Below are 17,674 nucleotides of genomic sequence, written 5' to 3' on the forward strand. Positions count from 1 at the left end.
TAAAAAATTCCTACACTGCTTCCTACATACAGTATATATGACTCCCAGAAATATACTTGTGCTCAATGTGATTTACTCCCAGGTAAAGGAATGCCTCAGAGTAAATTATTACTTACTTCTAAGTAGACACAGGGTTGTAATGTATGTTCACAAACTTTTATGATGATAACAAGTCTGCATACTTTGCAGTGTTAAATAGCTTTTGCAAAAGGAGAAGTCTGAAGGTATATGTATCAAACTGGCGAGGCCATAACAGCATCCAGTCACTTAAAAAAACATGTTTGCTTTACAGCTAAAGTTCTCAGCGTATCAACAAGCTTTAATGTAACAGAGGATTAACAAATAGCAGGTCACTAAGATTTCCCCAATGAAACCAAACTGCCCCTGAAATTGGCCTGTTCTGCGTTTTCATTGTCAGGTTAATCTTTTAAAGGTTTTGTTACCCCCCTACTGCTTTTAGGACAAACATTCTAATCTGCAAGTAAGTTCAGATGGAGATCTTGTATTTTAATTTGCTAGCCATGTCCAAATTCACACATCTTCTTTTTTATCCTGGGTGAACAAATGTGAATTACTGGTAACTACAATATTCACAATTGCTGACAATTAGACTAGCCCAGAGCTTTCTGAGCTGTGTGTGACATTAGTGTGACGTGATACATTAGTGTGACGTGATACATTAGTGTGACGTGATACATTAGTGTGTCAGTTGCAGTGTGCAGATGTGTCACACAAACCCTCCCAGGGCTGGAAAGGGATTAGTTTAATTTCTGGTTTGCTAGTAAAACTGAATTACTGTGTCACGAAATGATGCATGTCTAAAAAGTGTGCCACCAACATTAAAAGTTTGGAAAGCTTAACAGGTCCACTCAAAAAAGAATGTTCTAATAATGAGCTGTGAAGTACTGTGAATTTTAAAAAATACATCCCAGCAAAGAATTGGGGTGGGGGTAGGCAAAGATGACACCAGAGCCAATTGCAGCTAATCTTTAACCCTTTTCCACAGGGCAGCTGGTGGTCAAAGCCCTTATAAGGATCCTGATGCATTGCTATATTTTAATGTGGTTTCATTCATGTATCTTTCTTACCTCTAAGCCGCCTTATAAGGACTTGTATCCTGAAAGGTGAGGTCTGAATGAGCTCTACCTTTAAGCGGCACCTTCTAGAGCCTGGCCAGACACATCCAGTTTAATGGAGGTTTTCTGCTTTGTTTCTCCACTTTTACCAGGGGTGCAAGCAAAGCAGGAGCGAACAAGCATCAGCATACTGTTCAAGCCTGATCAACAAACCAGCAAGCCTGATTTAGTATGATGTGTGAACATACCTTCTGATTATTAAAATAATGGGAGCGGTGTTCTATCCTTTGGGCTCTAGGTTGCCCCCATTCCAGGGACCACAGGATGATAGCCTAGCTTGTATTATTTTGTTTTCTCCGAAAGAATAGCACAATAAAAAGCAATGACAAAAAATTTAACTTTTTAATCAAGCCAGATACTGTACAGTGGTATGAATCTTTATATATATTTTTATATACATTTTAAAATATTCAGCGGATGAGTTCTCTGTTGAACGGCGTTTGCAGGTGTAATGAATGTCCTGGAAGACTAGTGGAACCTATAAAAGGAGAGATTTAAAACTAGAATAAATTTCATTACCCAAAATTAAATGCATTATTCATACACATTAATTATCACAATAGCAAATAAATAAACTGAAAATGGAAGAAATCATATTGAGCCACAAATTCTTAAAAACTCGCTTTCAACCTAAAAATAAGGAAGGTTCACATTTTAGTAGCAGCAATTCTGCATGTGGCCAATGCCAGATATAATTTTGACATCATAGCATGTCATTTAATATATATTTCTCCAAATATACCTGAAGCGTATATAACCTGAGATACCACTGTATATAAATTGTTGAACTAAATTGATTGATTGATTGGAATAAAAATAAGTACTCTGTCTCCAAGGCTATTGTGTTTCCCTTCCCTATTCAGGGTCTATTTGTGGGTCAGGGGATCTAGAAAAGCCTCCTCCTAATCCACCCATGGTATCCCCCTTTTTTGCTGTTGCACTTGCCACAAGGAGGTTTGCCAGGATGGACCTTCTCCTCTGCCCATGGGCCTGTGCCCAAAGGATAGAACACCACTCCAGGGACCACAGGATGATAGCCTAGCTTGTATTATTTTCAGAAGGCAATTGCTTGCCAGGCTCACACAATGGTATTACTGCCCCAACAAATCAATACAGTGGTACCTCAGGTTACAGACACTTCAGGTTACAGATGCTTCAGGTTACAGACTCCGTTAACCCAGAAATAGTACCTCGGGTTAAGAACTTTGCTTCAGGATGAGAACAGAAATTGCGCACTGGTGGCGCAGCGGCAGCGGGAGGCCCCATTAGCTAAAGTGGTACCTCAGGTTAAGAACAGTTTCAGGTTAAGAACGGACCTCCAGAACGAATTAAGTTCTTAACCCAATGTACCACTGTACAGTGCACTTTACACTAGATATAAATTTAATTTTTGATATGGTCATTTCTGTCACTCACTAACCTTGCTTACCTAAATTCTGCCTTTGTAAAAGATTGGGAAGGCTGATCGGATGTCTTGTCACTGATGAGAGTGAAGGTGTTGGTGTGCATCGATAATGCTGCATAGTTCTTTGTCCAAATCCATCTGGCGTTTGATCTCTATTATTTTGTGTTGATACGAATGGTGACATATAAGAAGTCTCCCTATTTGGCATTCTTAAGGACAATGACCTAAAAAGTAGAAGGACAAGACAGTGTCTATATCTCATATTGAGAAAGGTAGGCCTATTGTATAATCAATTCTAGCAGGATGTACATTTTGTTTAGCAAGAGGCATGGCTTTTATTATTTATTTGCTACATTTATAGACCGTTAAACATTTAGTAAACTTTGTATATTATGGAAATGACAAAACAAAAAAGTGATAAATTACATCCGCCTTGCAGACATTCTAAGTTGCGACTGTGGCAAACCCGGAAATAAACACCGGGTTTGCCGCGATTCGTGCATGCGTGGAAGCGACTTCTGCCATCTGCGTGTGCGCACAAGCGGCTGCCACCTCTACACATGCGCAGAAGCGTGTTGTCGCCAAATGCGCATGTGCACAATGACACCTCTACTAGTGTCTGGTTTCGCCCAGCCGACAGGCCTCCGGAACGAATTATGATTGTAAGTAGAGGTTGTACTGTACTGTTAGGAGATACCCCTCAAGAGGAAAAAATTACCAAGGTACATTCCACATATTTGGTGAATGTATTCTTGGAAGTTTTATTCTGTCAGAATAAAAAAGAATGGAGATATAAAGATTAGGACTTCGTTTTCAACAAAGTAAACATTTTATTAATATTTAACACAATAAATAAAAAATCCACAAATAAAAATTTCAAGCAGGATATATTTGAAAACGGAGGCCAATTTGAATAATAACTTTTTTCTTTGGCGAAACAAAATTCCTAGATGTGAACCGCCCTGAGATCTTATGAGGAAAGGTGTTAAATAAATAAATAAATAAATAAATCTTCAATCCAAGTTGTTCACCGCTGCTTTGCACAGCTATTGATGCACCCACAGCCTGGCCACTCACAGACGAGTGAGTGGCAGACAGATTGGGTCTGATCCCTGGGCCAGCTTCAGGCTGGTAAAGCAACAGGGCCAATATCAGGCCCTATGCCAGCCAGGATTGACTGTGAGAGTAGCTTGCGGTCCTGGGCAGGTGACACCCTGCCCCCACCCTGTCCTTGGAACCCCCAATTTTTGGGCCAAGCACCAGGCTCTCTTGATGTGGATACTGTGGGGAGGCAGAAGGGAGAGGCTTGCGCCACTGGCCGGCAAAATTGAGTGGAGGGATGCACAGTCCTGCATAAAGGGGTATGGCTTGCAGCCCAAGGTGGAAAAACACGCCCCTTGCGTTTCAAAAGTTGACTCTTACTGCTAAATTGGTTTGTTACCTTACAGAGCCTGATGAACTGTTTTGAGAAGAAGTCATTCCAGACAATTGAGAACCTCTCCATGTAACACTACCTGTAAACAACATTCCTGAATATATTAGAACATGAAAGAATTTAGATGGCATACTACATTATTTTGAAAGCACATGTCCAGAAACGCATAAATTTAATACAGTGGTACCTCGGGTTACATACGCTTCAGGTTACATACGCTTCAGGTTACAGACTCCACTAACCCAGAAATATTACCTTGGGTTAAGAACTTTGCTTCAGGATGAGAACAGAAATCGTGCTCTGGCGGCGCGGCAGCAGCAGCAGGCCCCATTGGCTAAAGTGGTGCTTCAGGTTAAGAACAGTTTCAGGTTAAGAACGGACCTCTGGAACAAATTAAGTACTTAACCCGAAGTACCACTGTATACCTCTTGAAAAAGTGAAATGTCAATGTATCCTTTGGATTACTCGAAATTATCTACTACGTTTGAAGCCAGCAAGATGATTGACAGTCAAACTTTCAGCAACAATGTTTTTACCATTATAAATGGGCCATGGTTTTGTAAAAAAGTTACAAATCCAATGATAACATTAAAAAACAAACAAACATGATCTACTATATTATTTTTCTGTAATTTGGTTTTTTATTATCTTCCTAACTATCTATATATGTTCCTCTGGACCTCACTTATATACTGATGGATCAAATTTGTTAAAATACTTCTACATATGATGAAAATGAGAACAGTGCTTCTTCCACAACAATTAGAAACTGAAATCTACGTAGTCCAAAGCACTATATTTATTAGAAAAGTCTGAAAACTTTTCACCTGTATGAATCTTAGTATCTAAAGGCAGACATATATGGTATAAAGTTTACCTAAGTATTGAGCAGACTAGCCAAGCTACCCTTTGAACAGAATGTAGGGTTGTTAGACATTTATTCTAGAGCTGGGTGAACAAATTTTTGCATGATTCTCTAAAAGGAATTGGCTCCTTCAAGTATTCAGTCTGAATTCCTGAAAACCCTCAAGGAATTTTTGAGACTTTAAAATATCATCTCAGCTACCTTCTACCTTGTCCCATCCTCAAGGGTAGCAAGTAGTGGTAGGTGTGCATGAATAAAACCATTATCAGGGTGCAAGCTAAATTATACCTATTCCTACTCAGCTTTTAAAAATTGGTCATGATATCTTCTTACCCATATGCCCATTCTGAGGTGGGCTTATCAATGATATCCTGGTTGGTCCAGCAGCTGTTTCAGTCTAGATGTATTCAGAAAAATTGACAGTATAATATGTAAAAACATAGAAAATATATAATTTCAGTTTTTTTAAAAAAAAACTGCTGCTGTATCATGGACATTTTAGCTTGCCAGTAATTTGATTGTTTCTTGACAAGGAGAGATATTATTAACTTGTACTACTTAAATTCAATAAAGTGCTTTATTAACCTATTCCGTATTTACTAAAAGAATCTGTTAAGCAGCTTCCAAGAGGCTCAAGCTATCATGCAAAAAAGTAAAACAAATAAAATTAAAAATTGCAATAAAAAATTGCAAAAACAATAAACGGAATAAACAGCACTAAGCAAAACAATTAGCCAGCAGAACAGAAGACAGAATGGAAGGCAAGGGTTTTAAACCCTCCAGAAGAAGAGCAATTACAAAGCTCATTTCACAGTCTCAATGTAACTCTTGTTTCTCACTGCTACTAAGGTGACAAGCCCCTTCTGAATGTTCACAATCCAAGTGCAAATGGGATCAGGAAAAGAAGATTGGAATATGTAAGGTAATGTAAAGAGACCCACACAGAGAAAACCTATTCCACAGTGTCACCCCCAAGCACAAACCCATACGTTGCTATTGCCTAAATTGAGTATCCCCTCATATTGAAGCCACTCTCCCTGCTGACACATCACTTTATCTATCTGGATATTGAAGCCACTCTCCCTGCTGACACATCACTTTATCTATCTGGGAATTAGAGTGGAAGATTCCTAATTACACCTAATTTGACACAGAAAAGAGAAGGACACTTACTTTCCTCACTGAAGACGGCACATAATCTGTTTCCATTGGTGAAGACCTACTGATTTGAGATTGAAAGCTGCTAAATGTTAAAATAAAACACCATTAAAGATTTTTTAAACCACTAAGCTTGTCATGTTATATTTAATTTGTTTAGTTATAAACAACAGAATACTGCAGCATCTCTATGTAAAACTATACCTTATTAAAGCTTTTTTGGAGTGAACTTCTATCTTATATGAAACTATATAAGATCTCATGCCATTTGTCCTTTTTCTAACAGGCTACAAGCATAACTGCACTCTTCAAATACCTTTATGAATAATTCAGTGGTTAATAATTCCTTTAGAGATTTACAGTACAATCCTTTACATGCCTACTTAGAAGTGTGCCTGCTGGGTTCAATGGTGCTTACAGTTAAGTCGACATGGAATTGCAACTTTTGCTATCAATGATAAGCAAACAATTCCATCAGATCACAAATATATATCTTATCTGGATTCCAATGAAGCAATTTTGCAGATGATTTTGAAAACTGCACACAAAAAATAAAACTCTCATAAGACTGTACTTGAATGTTGATGGGATTTAATACATTTCTTTTCCATTTAAGAATACATTATTTCTGTTGTATGATACCAAAGTTCCACCCAATACAGTGTAATATTTTCTATAATGAAATATTTTCCAAGAAGTACACAAAACAGCTTTACCCCATACTATCAACAATTAAGTGGTAGGCTAATAATTAAAATGTTGCTTACTGTTGCACTTGCTGTTTATGTTGCATTTGTTGTGTTGCTTTCTTAAGATATCCTTCCAATTTTGTAATCTGTATAGAATAATGTATTTCAGTAATTTAACCTTCATGATTTATGTTGTCATCCACAACCCACTGCAAATGTCCAATGGTCTTTAACGAGATTGAGAGTAAGTGGCTTGCTGCTCATAGTCATAACATTCTGACTAGCAGATGAAACAAAGGGCTGGACTGGGCAATCATCTCTCTAAAACAAGAACCCACTGCACCTATCCCACCTCTTGACATGTACCGTACTGGCCCGAATATAAGCCGCACCCACAAATAAGCTGCACCTTTAAAATTGAAGAGGGAAAAAGAAAAAAAGACAATATCTGGGCTGCTTCTGGGGGGGAGCTGTGCCGCTTTGCCAGCAGCATATGGTTGCGAATATAAGCCGCACAGGCAGAATTGGGGGGGGGGGAGTGCAGCTTATATTCAGGCCAATACGGTAATGTAATATTAATAATACAAATGTGTAAGTCAATCTGTTGCATTTTAGTAGTATAATATAAATCTATAAATATAACTTCCTCTAACCTCCCTCCAGTATTTCAAATCAACTAGAATCAAGGTAGCTTTGAGGAAGGCCCTTCTCTCAGTCCCACCACCCTCACAGGCACACTTGGTGGGGATGTGGGAGAGGGCCTTCTCGGTGGCTGCTTCCAAACTTTGGAACTGCCTTCCCTAGGGAAGCTCGACTGGCTCCCTCCTTGCTGTCCTTCCGCTAGCAAGTGAAGACTATCTTGAAACAACAGGCTTTGGAGAACTGTCTGCTTTTAATGAAAGGGCTGGGGCCGTGCTGTTTTTATTGTAATTGTGGACATGTTTCACACAGATTTTATATACATATATCGTTTTAATCAGTGTTCAATTGCATTTTAATGATTTATTTTTCTATGTTTTTTGTAGTTCTTGTTTTTATCTGTAAGTTGTTTTGAGTCCCATCAGGGGGGAAAGGGGGTATAAATATATATATATAACAATACCTTTCCTTTGTAGTTTGCTAATAACCGTCTTCTGTGTTTTTCTTGGAAATGGGCAATCTAGAAAGGAAGAAAAATAGGATTACATGTCATTCAATTATGTTGCCATGATGAACAACTAGATGAACAACAATAAAAAATAAGATAACTATATACCTAATGCTAATTATCATACCCTTTCTTTTAATACAGCAGCAAGTATGCATACTTTTCCAGAGCCAGTTCACTCTAAGGCCACTATTCTGTTCTCTCCAAGCAAGAAACTTAAGTTGCAGAACGACTCTTCAATGGCATCCAGCATGATGTTCCCATGCCATTTTACCATTGAGCCTGGTCTGGCCATTCAAAATGCTAAAGGACAGAACCTCTCATACTTCACAATGGATCACTCAGTGAACTGCTCGTCTCAAGACCTCCACATGTGGCAGCACTCAAGTGTCTATTGAGAATATTGTGTGTGTGCATGCACATTAAGAACTGAGAAGAAAGTGAGCTGATTAAAAAATATTGTTTGTATTTGTTTGGAGATTATGGGTTTAAGTTGCTGGCTGTCTCACAGCTTTGCCCATCTGAAAAAACAAGTTGATAGATGTCACTTTTTAATTAGAAAAATTTGTCATAATTAAACCCTGTCTATCAAGGACAGTAGCCATTGTTTCTTTGAAGCCTTTGTACTGCAATACAAATCAAAGGCATCTGCAGGCTATAATTAGTCAGGAACTTCTTTGAGATTCAGATTAAAGGAGAAGCAAGACAAAGAGACACACCGCCATACAGGAGGGAAATGAATCAACACAAGTCTCTATGCAAGAAAGTTACAGCATAGAACTGTAAATTTGATCAAAATACTGGATGCAGTTAAACCTAGTTTTCTTTTCTGTACCTTTGCTCCTATTTGGGGAAGTGCCTTGTCTGTATGAAACCTTCTGTTCACTCCTTTATCCTAAGAACCATTTTAAAAATCCTTTTAGGAAACTTTTTCATGATATCTGATAATATACCACCCATGTCTAAAGGTCAAGTTCCAAACTAGTTTGAATTGTTCTTGAGGGGACACCAGAGAAATTTTAATTGCTGGATAAAATTATGAAGGCCACTTCATAATTACTGGATTATATATAATTTCAAGTTCTTAACTACATTTTTATTAAAATATTTTAAATTTTGCAAAAAACCATTAATGTAAGAAATGAAATAAACTCTAAAATTATTCAGATGAGAATAACTGTGTTAATTTACAGGTAGGTAGCCGTGTTGGTCTGCTGTAGTCGAAACAAAATAAAAAAATTCCTTCCAGTAGCACCTTAGAGACCAACTAAGTTGTTATTGGTATGAGCTTTCGTGTGCATGCACACTTCTTCAGGTACCTTCAGATACTAATTTTTCACTTAAAGCTAAATTAAAGTTCTCACACCTATGCTCTATACCAAAATGCAATTTTATTGCACAAAATATTACATTATAAGTAATTTCTAATAACTATATGATGTACTCTATATTCATTGGCAATACCAAATCCATTAAAGAATTTCTTCTTCTGGGTTGGTGACAATTTGATGGTGAAAATCATCTCTAGCATATTCCTGATGAAAAATCACTCCAATAGATAACAAACAACTCACTTGTGTGATTTCTTTGGAATATGTTTTGCATAATCCATCTATTTCCATAAACAGCAACTGGATATTTGAATTCACCTGCAGAGAAACATATTACACATGACCAAAAAACATTCAAGGCATATCAATCTTTTTGAAATACAGTGGTACCTCGGGTTAAGAACTTAATTGTTCTGGAGGTCTGTTCTTAACCTGAAACTGTTCTTAACCTGAGGTACCACTTTAGCTAATAGGGCCTCCCACTGCCACCGCCACGTGATTTCTGTTCTCATCCTGAAGCAAAGTTCTTAACCCGAGGTACTATTTCTGGGTTAGCGGAGTCTGTAACCTGAAGCGTCGGTAACCCGAGACACCACTGTATACAAAAATAAGCTACCGGTACTTTGCAAAACAAAACCAAAAACACTCAGTCTTGCATACAGCACAGAACATAAAGGACAATCTCAAAGTGCTACCACGATACTATTCTAGGCTCTAGGTCCCAGTGCCAGCACAACATTGGAATTATACTTAGCAAAGGTTTTACAACCAACCCTGAGTACTCCACTGTACATTTTTTTTTTTTTGCATGTTTCTTTTGTGAACCACTAAGAGATTATTTACAGAAACTGGTATGTAAGTCATATAAATAATAAAAAATTGTTACAGAATAGTTACAGAACTAGGTAGTTGGTCTGGGATCAAAATCAAAATACACTTTTTAAAAGATTATGTTCCAGTGGAATCAGCAGGACAAAATAACTAAGTTTTAAAATAACAATAAAAATATTTATGTTACTAAGCATTTGTAAATCCTCAAACATTGTAGTTGCAAGCAACTGTTTTTCTGTACCTTTTTGGAAAGGACTATTGTACGACAAGGAGCTCTGCAAATCACACACTCATCTTTTTTACCTATAAAATAAAGATCAATGCATAGTAAATGTTATTTTGATTAGCAAATGTGTGTTGTAACCTTTGATGAATTAAAAATATAAATACATAAATACATACATATGTTGCACATTAAAGATAAACAGATCTATTAAGGCATAACATATATTAGTCTTTAAGGTGCTACCAGACTCTTGTTGGTTTTGCTGCTGAAAGTCGCCTCACTTGCCAGCAAGACATCCTGTGAGCAGAATTCTGCAGAATGGATGCTTTTGCATTACAAGTGGAGAATTCAGGATTCAAGCCAGTATGTTAAGGCTGCAGTCTATAACTATTTAGCTGGGAGTAAGCACCATTGGAAGTTACTTTTGAGTAGACATGTACAGGATGATTGTATTTTAAGTCTAGATATTGCAATACTCCCACTGAAATCCGCCTGACTTAAAATACGGAGAATGCTGGTGTTACTCTTAAAATGTGACAGATGCACATAAATAAAATGGTTTTAATTTATTTTGTATGTTCTAATGCTAAAAATTGAGTGGGATAAGTAAATAATGGTTATTGTAATAACTGGTGCCCCTAAGCAATATCTTCATGACTTTTCAGCCACAGGAAAGAAACAACAGTATATTTGTTTCTCAAAGTACAGAGTTGAGATGGAGGTTGTTAAGGCCTTGCAACTCTACCCACTGATCAGATACATTTATTTACAGTATAAAATTATTTATAGATTAACCCCTCATGCAAAATCTGAGGGTGGTATACAACAAAATTCACGATGAGATAAAATACTATTAAAAACAATACAGAACAATAATTAAAAGCTTAAATCTAAATTAAAAGCTCATCTTAAAAGCTTAATACTATTGGACACAACGGACAAGCTTGTTGACACAAAAAGGAGACATTTTAAGGTTAGAAGTGAGGATGCCTGAGATTGAGAATGGCATATGCCACAGTTTGCATTGCTGCAGCTACTTCAGGGCGAGTTTGTAGGTCCAATTTTTATGAAGGACCCCCCCCCCCTCCAATAACTGCCAGTACCCTGTGCCATGAACTGCCTTGAGAATTAAAAAGTAGACTTGGGTTCATACTGAGGTTCTGCCTTTGACCTATCACTTGAGGTTCCTTAACATAATATTCCTTTAGAGCAGCTGTGGGGGGGACTTCCATGTTTTTGTTGAACTACAACTCCCATCATCCCTGGCTGTTGGCTATGCTTGCTGAGGCTGATGGGTGCTGTAGTCCAGCAACACCTGGAGGGCCAAAGGCTCAGCACACCTGTCCTAAGAGGCAAGACTCCCTCAATTCGTGTATGTTCTTGCAAAAGCAGCTATTTGTAGAATAGGGAGGCTACCTTTCCGGAGGCACTGCTCACAGACAACATGGCCGCAGTTGGTCAGGCAGAACTTTTGGGCGGCTCTTTGGGGCTTCTGGAAGCAAGCATTGCAGAACACCAGGGCAGCCATGAAGGGAAGGGAGGCGAGCGGGTTTTATCTACAACCCGTCGACGGAGCCATAGCCAGGAGGACACCTGCGCTGCCCCTTAGCTCATTCACTTGAAAAGGGTTTTTCCAGCCCCTCCCGAGGCGCCCAGGAGACCCGCCTCCTCCTCCTCGCGGACGAGGCAGCTCGCCTGAGGTAGAAAGAGACGCCTTCGTCCCCCGCCCTCTCCCCGCAAGAACGAGCAGCGCCGCGGCGCCCCTCCCCCACCACACCAGGTTGAGCGCTGAGTCAGGAAGGGGGCGGGGAAGAGGCAACGGTGACGCGAAAGGTTTGGCTCCTCCCCCCGCTGCCGACGGCGTTCGTTTGTGAAGGGAGGCCGCAGAGATACGGCATTAAAATTACAGAGTAGCTCTGTCACTGCTGCGATAGGTCGTTTCTGGATCCAGATAGGGGGGAACAAAGCATTTTTTCCAGTGCCCACCATTGCGGAACTGAGAGCTGCTACGTGTTATCCATGGAGAAATGTGATGTGGCATTCCCGCCTGAAGCAACAGGGAGGAGTAAATAAAGTTCCCCGCCCCTTCTCTTTTAACACAAGGTGACGCCGTGTGGAAAATAATCGTCGTTTATTTTATTTTATTATTGTATTTTTTTTATTTTTGAGTCTGCTCTGCCTGTCCAAATCCGGTCCCAACAGTTCTGGTCCCTGTATCGCCCTGGAGTGCAGTGTGAAAGCTGAGAGAAGCTTACAAAGTAGTCATAGCTGTCAACTTTTCTTTTTCTTGCGAGGAATCCTATTCGGAATAAGGGAATTTCCCTTAAAAAATGGGAAACGTTGACAGCTATGAAAGTAGTAGCCTTGCCATGTGATCCATTGACCATATTGCTATGATGGACCACCGTCAAGGGGCTTGAGGCTGGCTTACATTTCCAGCTCAAAACGGAGCCCATGCCAACACTCCCCAAAAACGCAACCCGGAAGGACTCGGAAATTGGTTGTGTGGGTTGCTCTACACTTAAAAGTCTACAGCCTGGGTCTATCTGAGAATCCCACAGGGACGGGAGTTCCGACGGACACGTCCCGCATCCCTTAAGAGCGGTCTCGCTTTTTCTCGGGAGTTGCCGGTTCTCGCGAGCACAAGCAAATGAATCGGCCGGCTGAGCTTGTATAGCTGGCGAGGCGGACGCGGCTGTTCCTCCGCCTGCGAGACCCGCTGCGACTCCAGTGCTGCTGCTGCTGCTGCTATGGGGCTGCAAGGGGTCAAGGCTGTTTTCTTTGACTTGGACAACACGCTGATCGACACCGCCGCCGCAGGCAGGAGAGCCATTGAGGAGGTACCGGTTGCACGCAGCTCCTCCCTTCTGGTCTTCCTCCGTTAAAAAAAACACAACGACAAGGAAGTGCAAGTATAATAAGCTGTAAAGCCTTATTGCCAGACAGTTCCTGCTCTGAAACTGTTGTGTCTTTTGTGGTTTTTAAGGAAGTAAAGTACTTTGCAACTCCCATCTCCCGGACATCTCGGGCTAAGGGGACCCAGTGCTGAATCAATATTGGCCTTTAGTTAATTAAAGTATGGCCTTTTAAACGGGGGAGGGGCGCAGAGGCGTTATTCTTTTTGTTAGTTCCTGTGTTATGTATTTTTGTGTTTTTATATTTTAAGTCACATTGTGATCCTCGGATGAAGGGCAGTACAGTGGTACCTCGGGTTACATACGCTTCAGGTTACAGACTCCCCTAACCCAGAAATAGTGCTTCAGGTTAAGAACTTTGCTTCAGGATGAGAACAGAAATTGTGCTCCTGCGGCGCGGCAGCAGCAGGAGGCCCCATTAGCTAAAGTGGTGCTTCAGGTTAAGAACAGTTTCAGGTTAAGTACGGACCTCCGGAACAAATTAAGTACTTAACCCGAGGTACCACTGTATAGAAATTTAATAGATAATAATAAAGAATGTGATGGTGGTGATGTATGCAGCAATGTCACACAGCCAGCATTCACTCCCAGACACGACTTTCAAGAGCACAAATTCTATTGGATTTTCTTTTACAGCTCTTTCAGTCATCACTGTTGGATGTTTCATCTGTTTCACTATGGATCTCTTTCTTGAATATTTTCAAGGAAAGGCCCTGTTGCCCCTTGTAGGGGAGGAAATGCTGTGGGTATTTTGCATGTCCTCTCTTAGGGCATCTTCGTACCTGAACGGCTGACTTATGGGGGCCATGTGAAGAATGCTGGCAAGTTTAGGGATACCGGGGTGCCACCTTATACTGAATCTGACCATTAGTCTATTACCTTAATCCATATTGGCTACACTGACTGGTGGGTGACTCTCCAGTTGGTACTCTTTCAGGCCGACCTGAAGATGCTGGGACCTTCTACATGCAAAGCACAAGCACTGAGCCACAGCCGTTAATGTATTAAGTACTCATAAGTAACAGCAAATAATCAGAGGATAGTTATTTGTTCTTGGCCATTGGCCAAGTAATCCAGAAGAAGAGAATGTACCTTGACACTTTATGTACTTTATGCACAGTACGATAAAGGCTTTGCCTTTTTTTAAAAAAAATTGCAGTGTGTGAGAGACAGAGTAGTTTGGAATTCACATGAAGAACTTGAAAATAGTGTTGCCTCTTGGATATGCAGCATAATGTATTTCACAAAATATGCCATGATTTGATTTTGGCATTCTAAATCAAAATGCTTACTGGGGTTAATGTCATTTACATGGGCTCTATTATGGTGGTGGTTAAAAGGCTTTGTGCCCTTGCATAGAGAAAGCTCTAGTGTTCCAACATCCCACCTTGCAGAAATTAACTCACGTTGTAACAAAAGGAGAGCTCTTGTGTAAATGTAGAATAGAACAGCATTGCTGTTTCAGAATGTGGATTAGAGGACTGCAGGTGCAGTATCCTTTAATTTAGTTTTTGCTGCTTTGCTGACTTCAACCAATATAAGAGGACAACTGAGAACTTGTAGGTATGGGCTGTAGCAATTTCTAAATAATGTATAAGTTGTTATGGCTGAAATACATGAATTTCTTGATGCGTGTTGCACTTTAGATTACCCCTGGAATGGATGAAGCATCCAAAAGTAATGGCTGAATGAGTACTAAAAGAGTTGTGCTCTTGAAAATGGTGTCTGTGAGATGAATACCGGCTGTGTAGCATTGCTGCATTCATCGTCATATTATTATTTAGTATTATCTATTAAATTTCTATACTGTCCTTCATCTGAGGATCACAGAGCAGTTTACAATATAAAAGCACAACAACAGCCGACATAATAACAAACAAAACAAACAAACACACACACACCCAAGTTTAAAAGGCCATAGATTGTTTAATTAGCCAAAGGCCTCCGAGAAGAGGAATGGTTTTTGCCTGGTGCCTAAAGATATGTAATGAAGGTGCCTGGCAAGCCTCCCTAGGGAAATCATTCCACAAATGGGGAGCCACTGCATGTTGCCACCCTCCAGACCTCTCATGGAGGAGGCACATGAAGAAGGCCCTCAGGTGATAATTGCAGGGTCTGGGTCAGTAAGTATGGAGGCGGTCCTTGAGGTATTGCGTTCCATGTGGCAGTTTATTGGATCCATGCTGTTGCACATTCTGGTGGAACATCTTTTAGAAATAAGCTGTTGTCCAGTACAGAGCAAACCAGTAGAATCTTCACCAAACTGATCCTGTTCTGTTTTAACTTTCACTTCATAGGTGATAAATGTCTTGCAGTCCGAGCATCATTGCGATGAAAAAGAAGCTCACCTGATTTGTGATAAAGTCCAAGCCAAACTCCTCAAAGAGTGCCACGATCCTTCTAAGATGTGTATTACTGACTTAAGGATTCAGCACTGGGAAGAAGCTATACAAGAAATAAAGGGAGGGACAGCCAACCGCAATCTAGCTACAGAATGTTATTTCCTTTGGAAAACTACCCGACTGCAACATCTGACCTTGGCAGAAGAGACACGGGGGATGCTCAGCAACCTTAGAAAATATGTCCGTTTGCTTCTGCTGACAAATGGAGACACTCAGACACAAAGAGAGAAGATTGAAGCCTGTGCTTGCCAGCCATACTTTGATGCCATTGTCGTGGGGGGAGAGCAAAAAGAAGAGAAACCGGCATCATCTATATTTCGTCACTGCTGTGAACTTCTAGGGGTTCAGCCTGAGGATTGCGTGATGGTTGGTGACTCTTTAGATACAGACATTCAAGGAGGCTTGAATGCAGGTTTTAAAGCAACAGTTTGGATAAATAAAACTGTCACGCCCCCAAAAGACACTTCTCCAGTCCCTCACTATATTATTTCTTCCGTTCTTGATCTTCCAGGACTTCTACAAAACAAAGGAGATGCTAACTTAGAAATTAACCAGTTGGCTGGTATTTGTAACGTGTGCGATAGTTCCGCTGAGGAACCTAGGACTTTAACCTGCTAGGGTTCATTTTAAAGGGCATTTTTACGCGTGAAGCTTGAATCAGCTTGTTACTAAGTAAAATACCTACATTGGCTACAATGTACACTTGATTTCTACATTGTTGTAGTAGGAGTATTTGCATGTAACACAAACAGAATGAAAAGCATCTCTGTTACATGCAGGAATGTAGAAGGTGGTATAAAGCTCTGTTTTATGATTGTGGAATTAAATCCTAATTGTTCAAAACCCCATTTGGACAACCCAGCTTTGTCCTCTTACATATTCTTGTAATTCTGGGTTCTCTCGTTCATTTTTACTGTGCTTTGCAGTGATTGTTCTCAAATAAAATGGTCTCAACATCATCAGTGAAATGGTCCATGCCCTCGTATATATGCAGACCCATTTATCAGAGATATTAAATAATCTGCTTTTTGTGAGGTAATATATTTACATAGACTAACGCTAGCATTTTAAAGCAGTGTGGTGATGACATCCCTATGATATATAATCCAAGAGGACGTGCGTTCCTTGGCTTGCTCAAACTTCCTCAGATGTATGGCTCTTTGGAGTTCAACTTATTCTACCTTACGATGACAATTTTGTGTGCCATCTATGTCAGTGTTGCTTTACAAAGAACATAGGTGCGACAGCTCACTGCTGCAAGGGGCTTGCAGTCTAAAACAAGCACAGGATGGCCTCAGAAGAAGGGAGTACTAGGACGCATGGGTAAGGCAAGGACAGAGTATAGTATTATTTCACTTACACATACATCTGCTTAGTTATAATAGTGTTATAGCATTGATTGCTTTGGGACTATCCCATGCTTCAGAAAAGAATGTAAAGTGGGACAGGGGAATGTGGGGCCCTTCAAATGTTGGACTCCAATTCCCACCAGTCCTAGCCAGCATGGCTGTCAGTCAGAGATGATGAGAATTCAATGCAATACTATCTGGAGGGCCACAAGCATAAAGAGTAAGGGACTAAAGCCATGATAGACGATTCCAGGTGACTTAGCAAGCTTCCATACATATGGAGTATAAAGCAAGGCAAGGCCATATGTTTTTCAGCTATAAGAAATGTGTTTCATTAGCTTTGCCCAAGAAGAGCTAAAGGATACAAACCTAGTGATGGTAGCCAAATGGTTCATTATACTGTTTAAATCTAGGGAATGCAGCACAGAAGTGGGTAAAGCCACGGGGAATGGATTTCAGGTGGGGTAAAGTAAAGGGAAGAGAAAACACATCTTGCAATGGCCTAAACCATGAGGAATATCCATAAGGCTCTCCATATTCCACAAATGTGTGGATTACTTGCATATGGGTACAGCAGCACACCTGCTGAGGGTTCTCTGGATTGAAGTCAGATCCAGCCAAATTCTTCGGCAGGGTGAAGTGGCTTACTTCAAGAGTCAACAGCTGGGAAGCTACTTCAAGACAGTCATTTTTTTAGTTTATTGTTACATCTTTTGTATCACCATGGATGAGTGATATTTAGATTTGGTTCCCTCAGACTGTTTCTTGATGAGGGCTTGGGCTTA

At 40.1% G+C, this 17,674-nt stretch overlaps 2 protein-coding genes across 6 annotated transcripts; one reads left to right on the forward strand and one right to left on the reverse strand.

Moving 5' to 3' along the window:
• Positions 1 to 1,459: 1,459 nt before the first annotated feature.
• On the reverse strand, positions 1,460 to 12,038 carry RNF212 (ring finger protein 212). Of its 5 annotated transcripts, none has more exons than XM_080998503.1 (10): positions 11,640 to 12,038; positions 10,239 to 10,300; positions 9,410 to 9,484; positions 7,791 to 7,847; positions 6,767 to 6,834; positions 6,015 to 6,060; positions 5,175 to 5,238; positions 3,983 to 4,055; positions 2,557 to 2,765; positions 1,460 to 1,614 (listed from the first exon to the last, which is right to left on the reverse strand). In XM_080998503.1, exons 1-10 carry the CDS (start codon positions 11,749 to 11,751, stop codon positions 1,547 to 1,549), a joined length of 834 nt encoding a protein of 277 aa, XP_080854629.1. In that variant the 5' UTR covers positions 11,752 to 12,038; the 3' UTR covers positions 1,460 to 1,546. The 5 variants fall into 5 exon arrangements, with proteins under 5 accessions (XP_080854629.1, XP_080854628.1, XP_080854626.1 ...); XM_080998502.1 differs by having other exon boundaries at positions 6,015 to 6,063; XM_080998500.1 differs by having other exon boundaries at positions 6,015 to 6,081; positions 11,640 to 12,037.
• A 653-nt stretch (positions 12,039 to 12,691) lies between these two features.
• NANP (N-acetylneuraminic acid phosphatase) lies at positions 12,692 to 16,508 on the forward strand. The gene is made up of 2 exons (XM_080997806.1): positions 12,692 to 13,063; positions 15,436 to 16,508. Exons 1-2 carry the CDS (start codon positions 12,974 to 12,976, stop codon positions 16,156 to 16,158), a joined length of 813 nt encoding a protein of 270 aa, XP_080853932.1. The 5' UTR covers positions 12,692 to 12,973; the 3' UTR covers positions 16,159 to 16,508.
• The last annotated feature ends 1,166 nt before the right edge of the window (positions 16,509 to 17,674 follow it).

This window comes from Podarcis pityusensis, assembly GCF_964106645.2.
Source record: "Podarcis pityusensis genome assembly, chromosome: 3".
Lineage (NCBI taxonomy): Eukaryota > Metazoa > Chordata > Lepidosauria > Squamata > Lacertidae > Podarcis > Podarcis pityusensis.

What these genes read in the sequence shown, in the direction of transcription:
- RNF212 (XM_080998499.1), bottom strand. Translation starts at nt 11,751, where the DNA reads ATGGCTGCCCTGGTGTTCTGCAATGCTTGCTTCCAGAAGCCCCAAAGA. An exon ending in TGAGCAGTGCCTCCGGAAAG is followed by an intron (nt 10,301 to 11,639) that starts GTAGCCTCCCTA and finishes TTTATTTTATAG; the next exon opens with GTAAAAAAGATGAGTGTGTG. An exon ending in CAATAGTCCTTTCCAAAAAG is followed by an intron (nt 9,485 to 10,238) that starts GTACAGAAAAAC and finishes GTTTCTCTGCAG; the next exon opens with GTGAATTCAAATATCCAGTT.
- NANP (XM_080997806.1), top strand. Translation starts at nt 12,974, where the DNA reads ATGGGGCTGCAAGGGGTCAAGGCTGTTTTCTTTGACTTGGACAACACG. An exon ending in GCAGGAGAGCCATTGAGGAG is followed by an intron (nt 13,064 to 15,435) that starts GTACCGGTTGCA and finishes TTCACTTCATAG; the next exon opens with GTGATAAATGTCTTGCAGTC.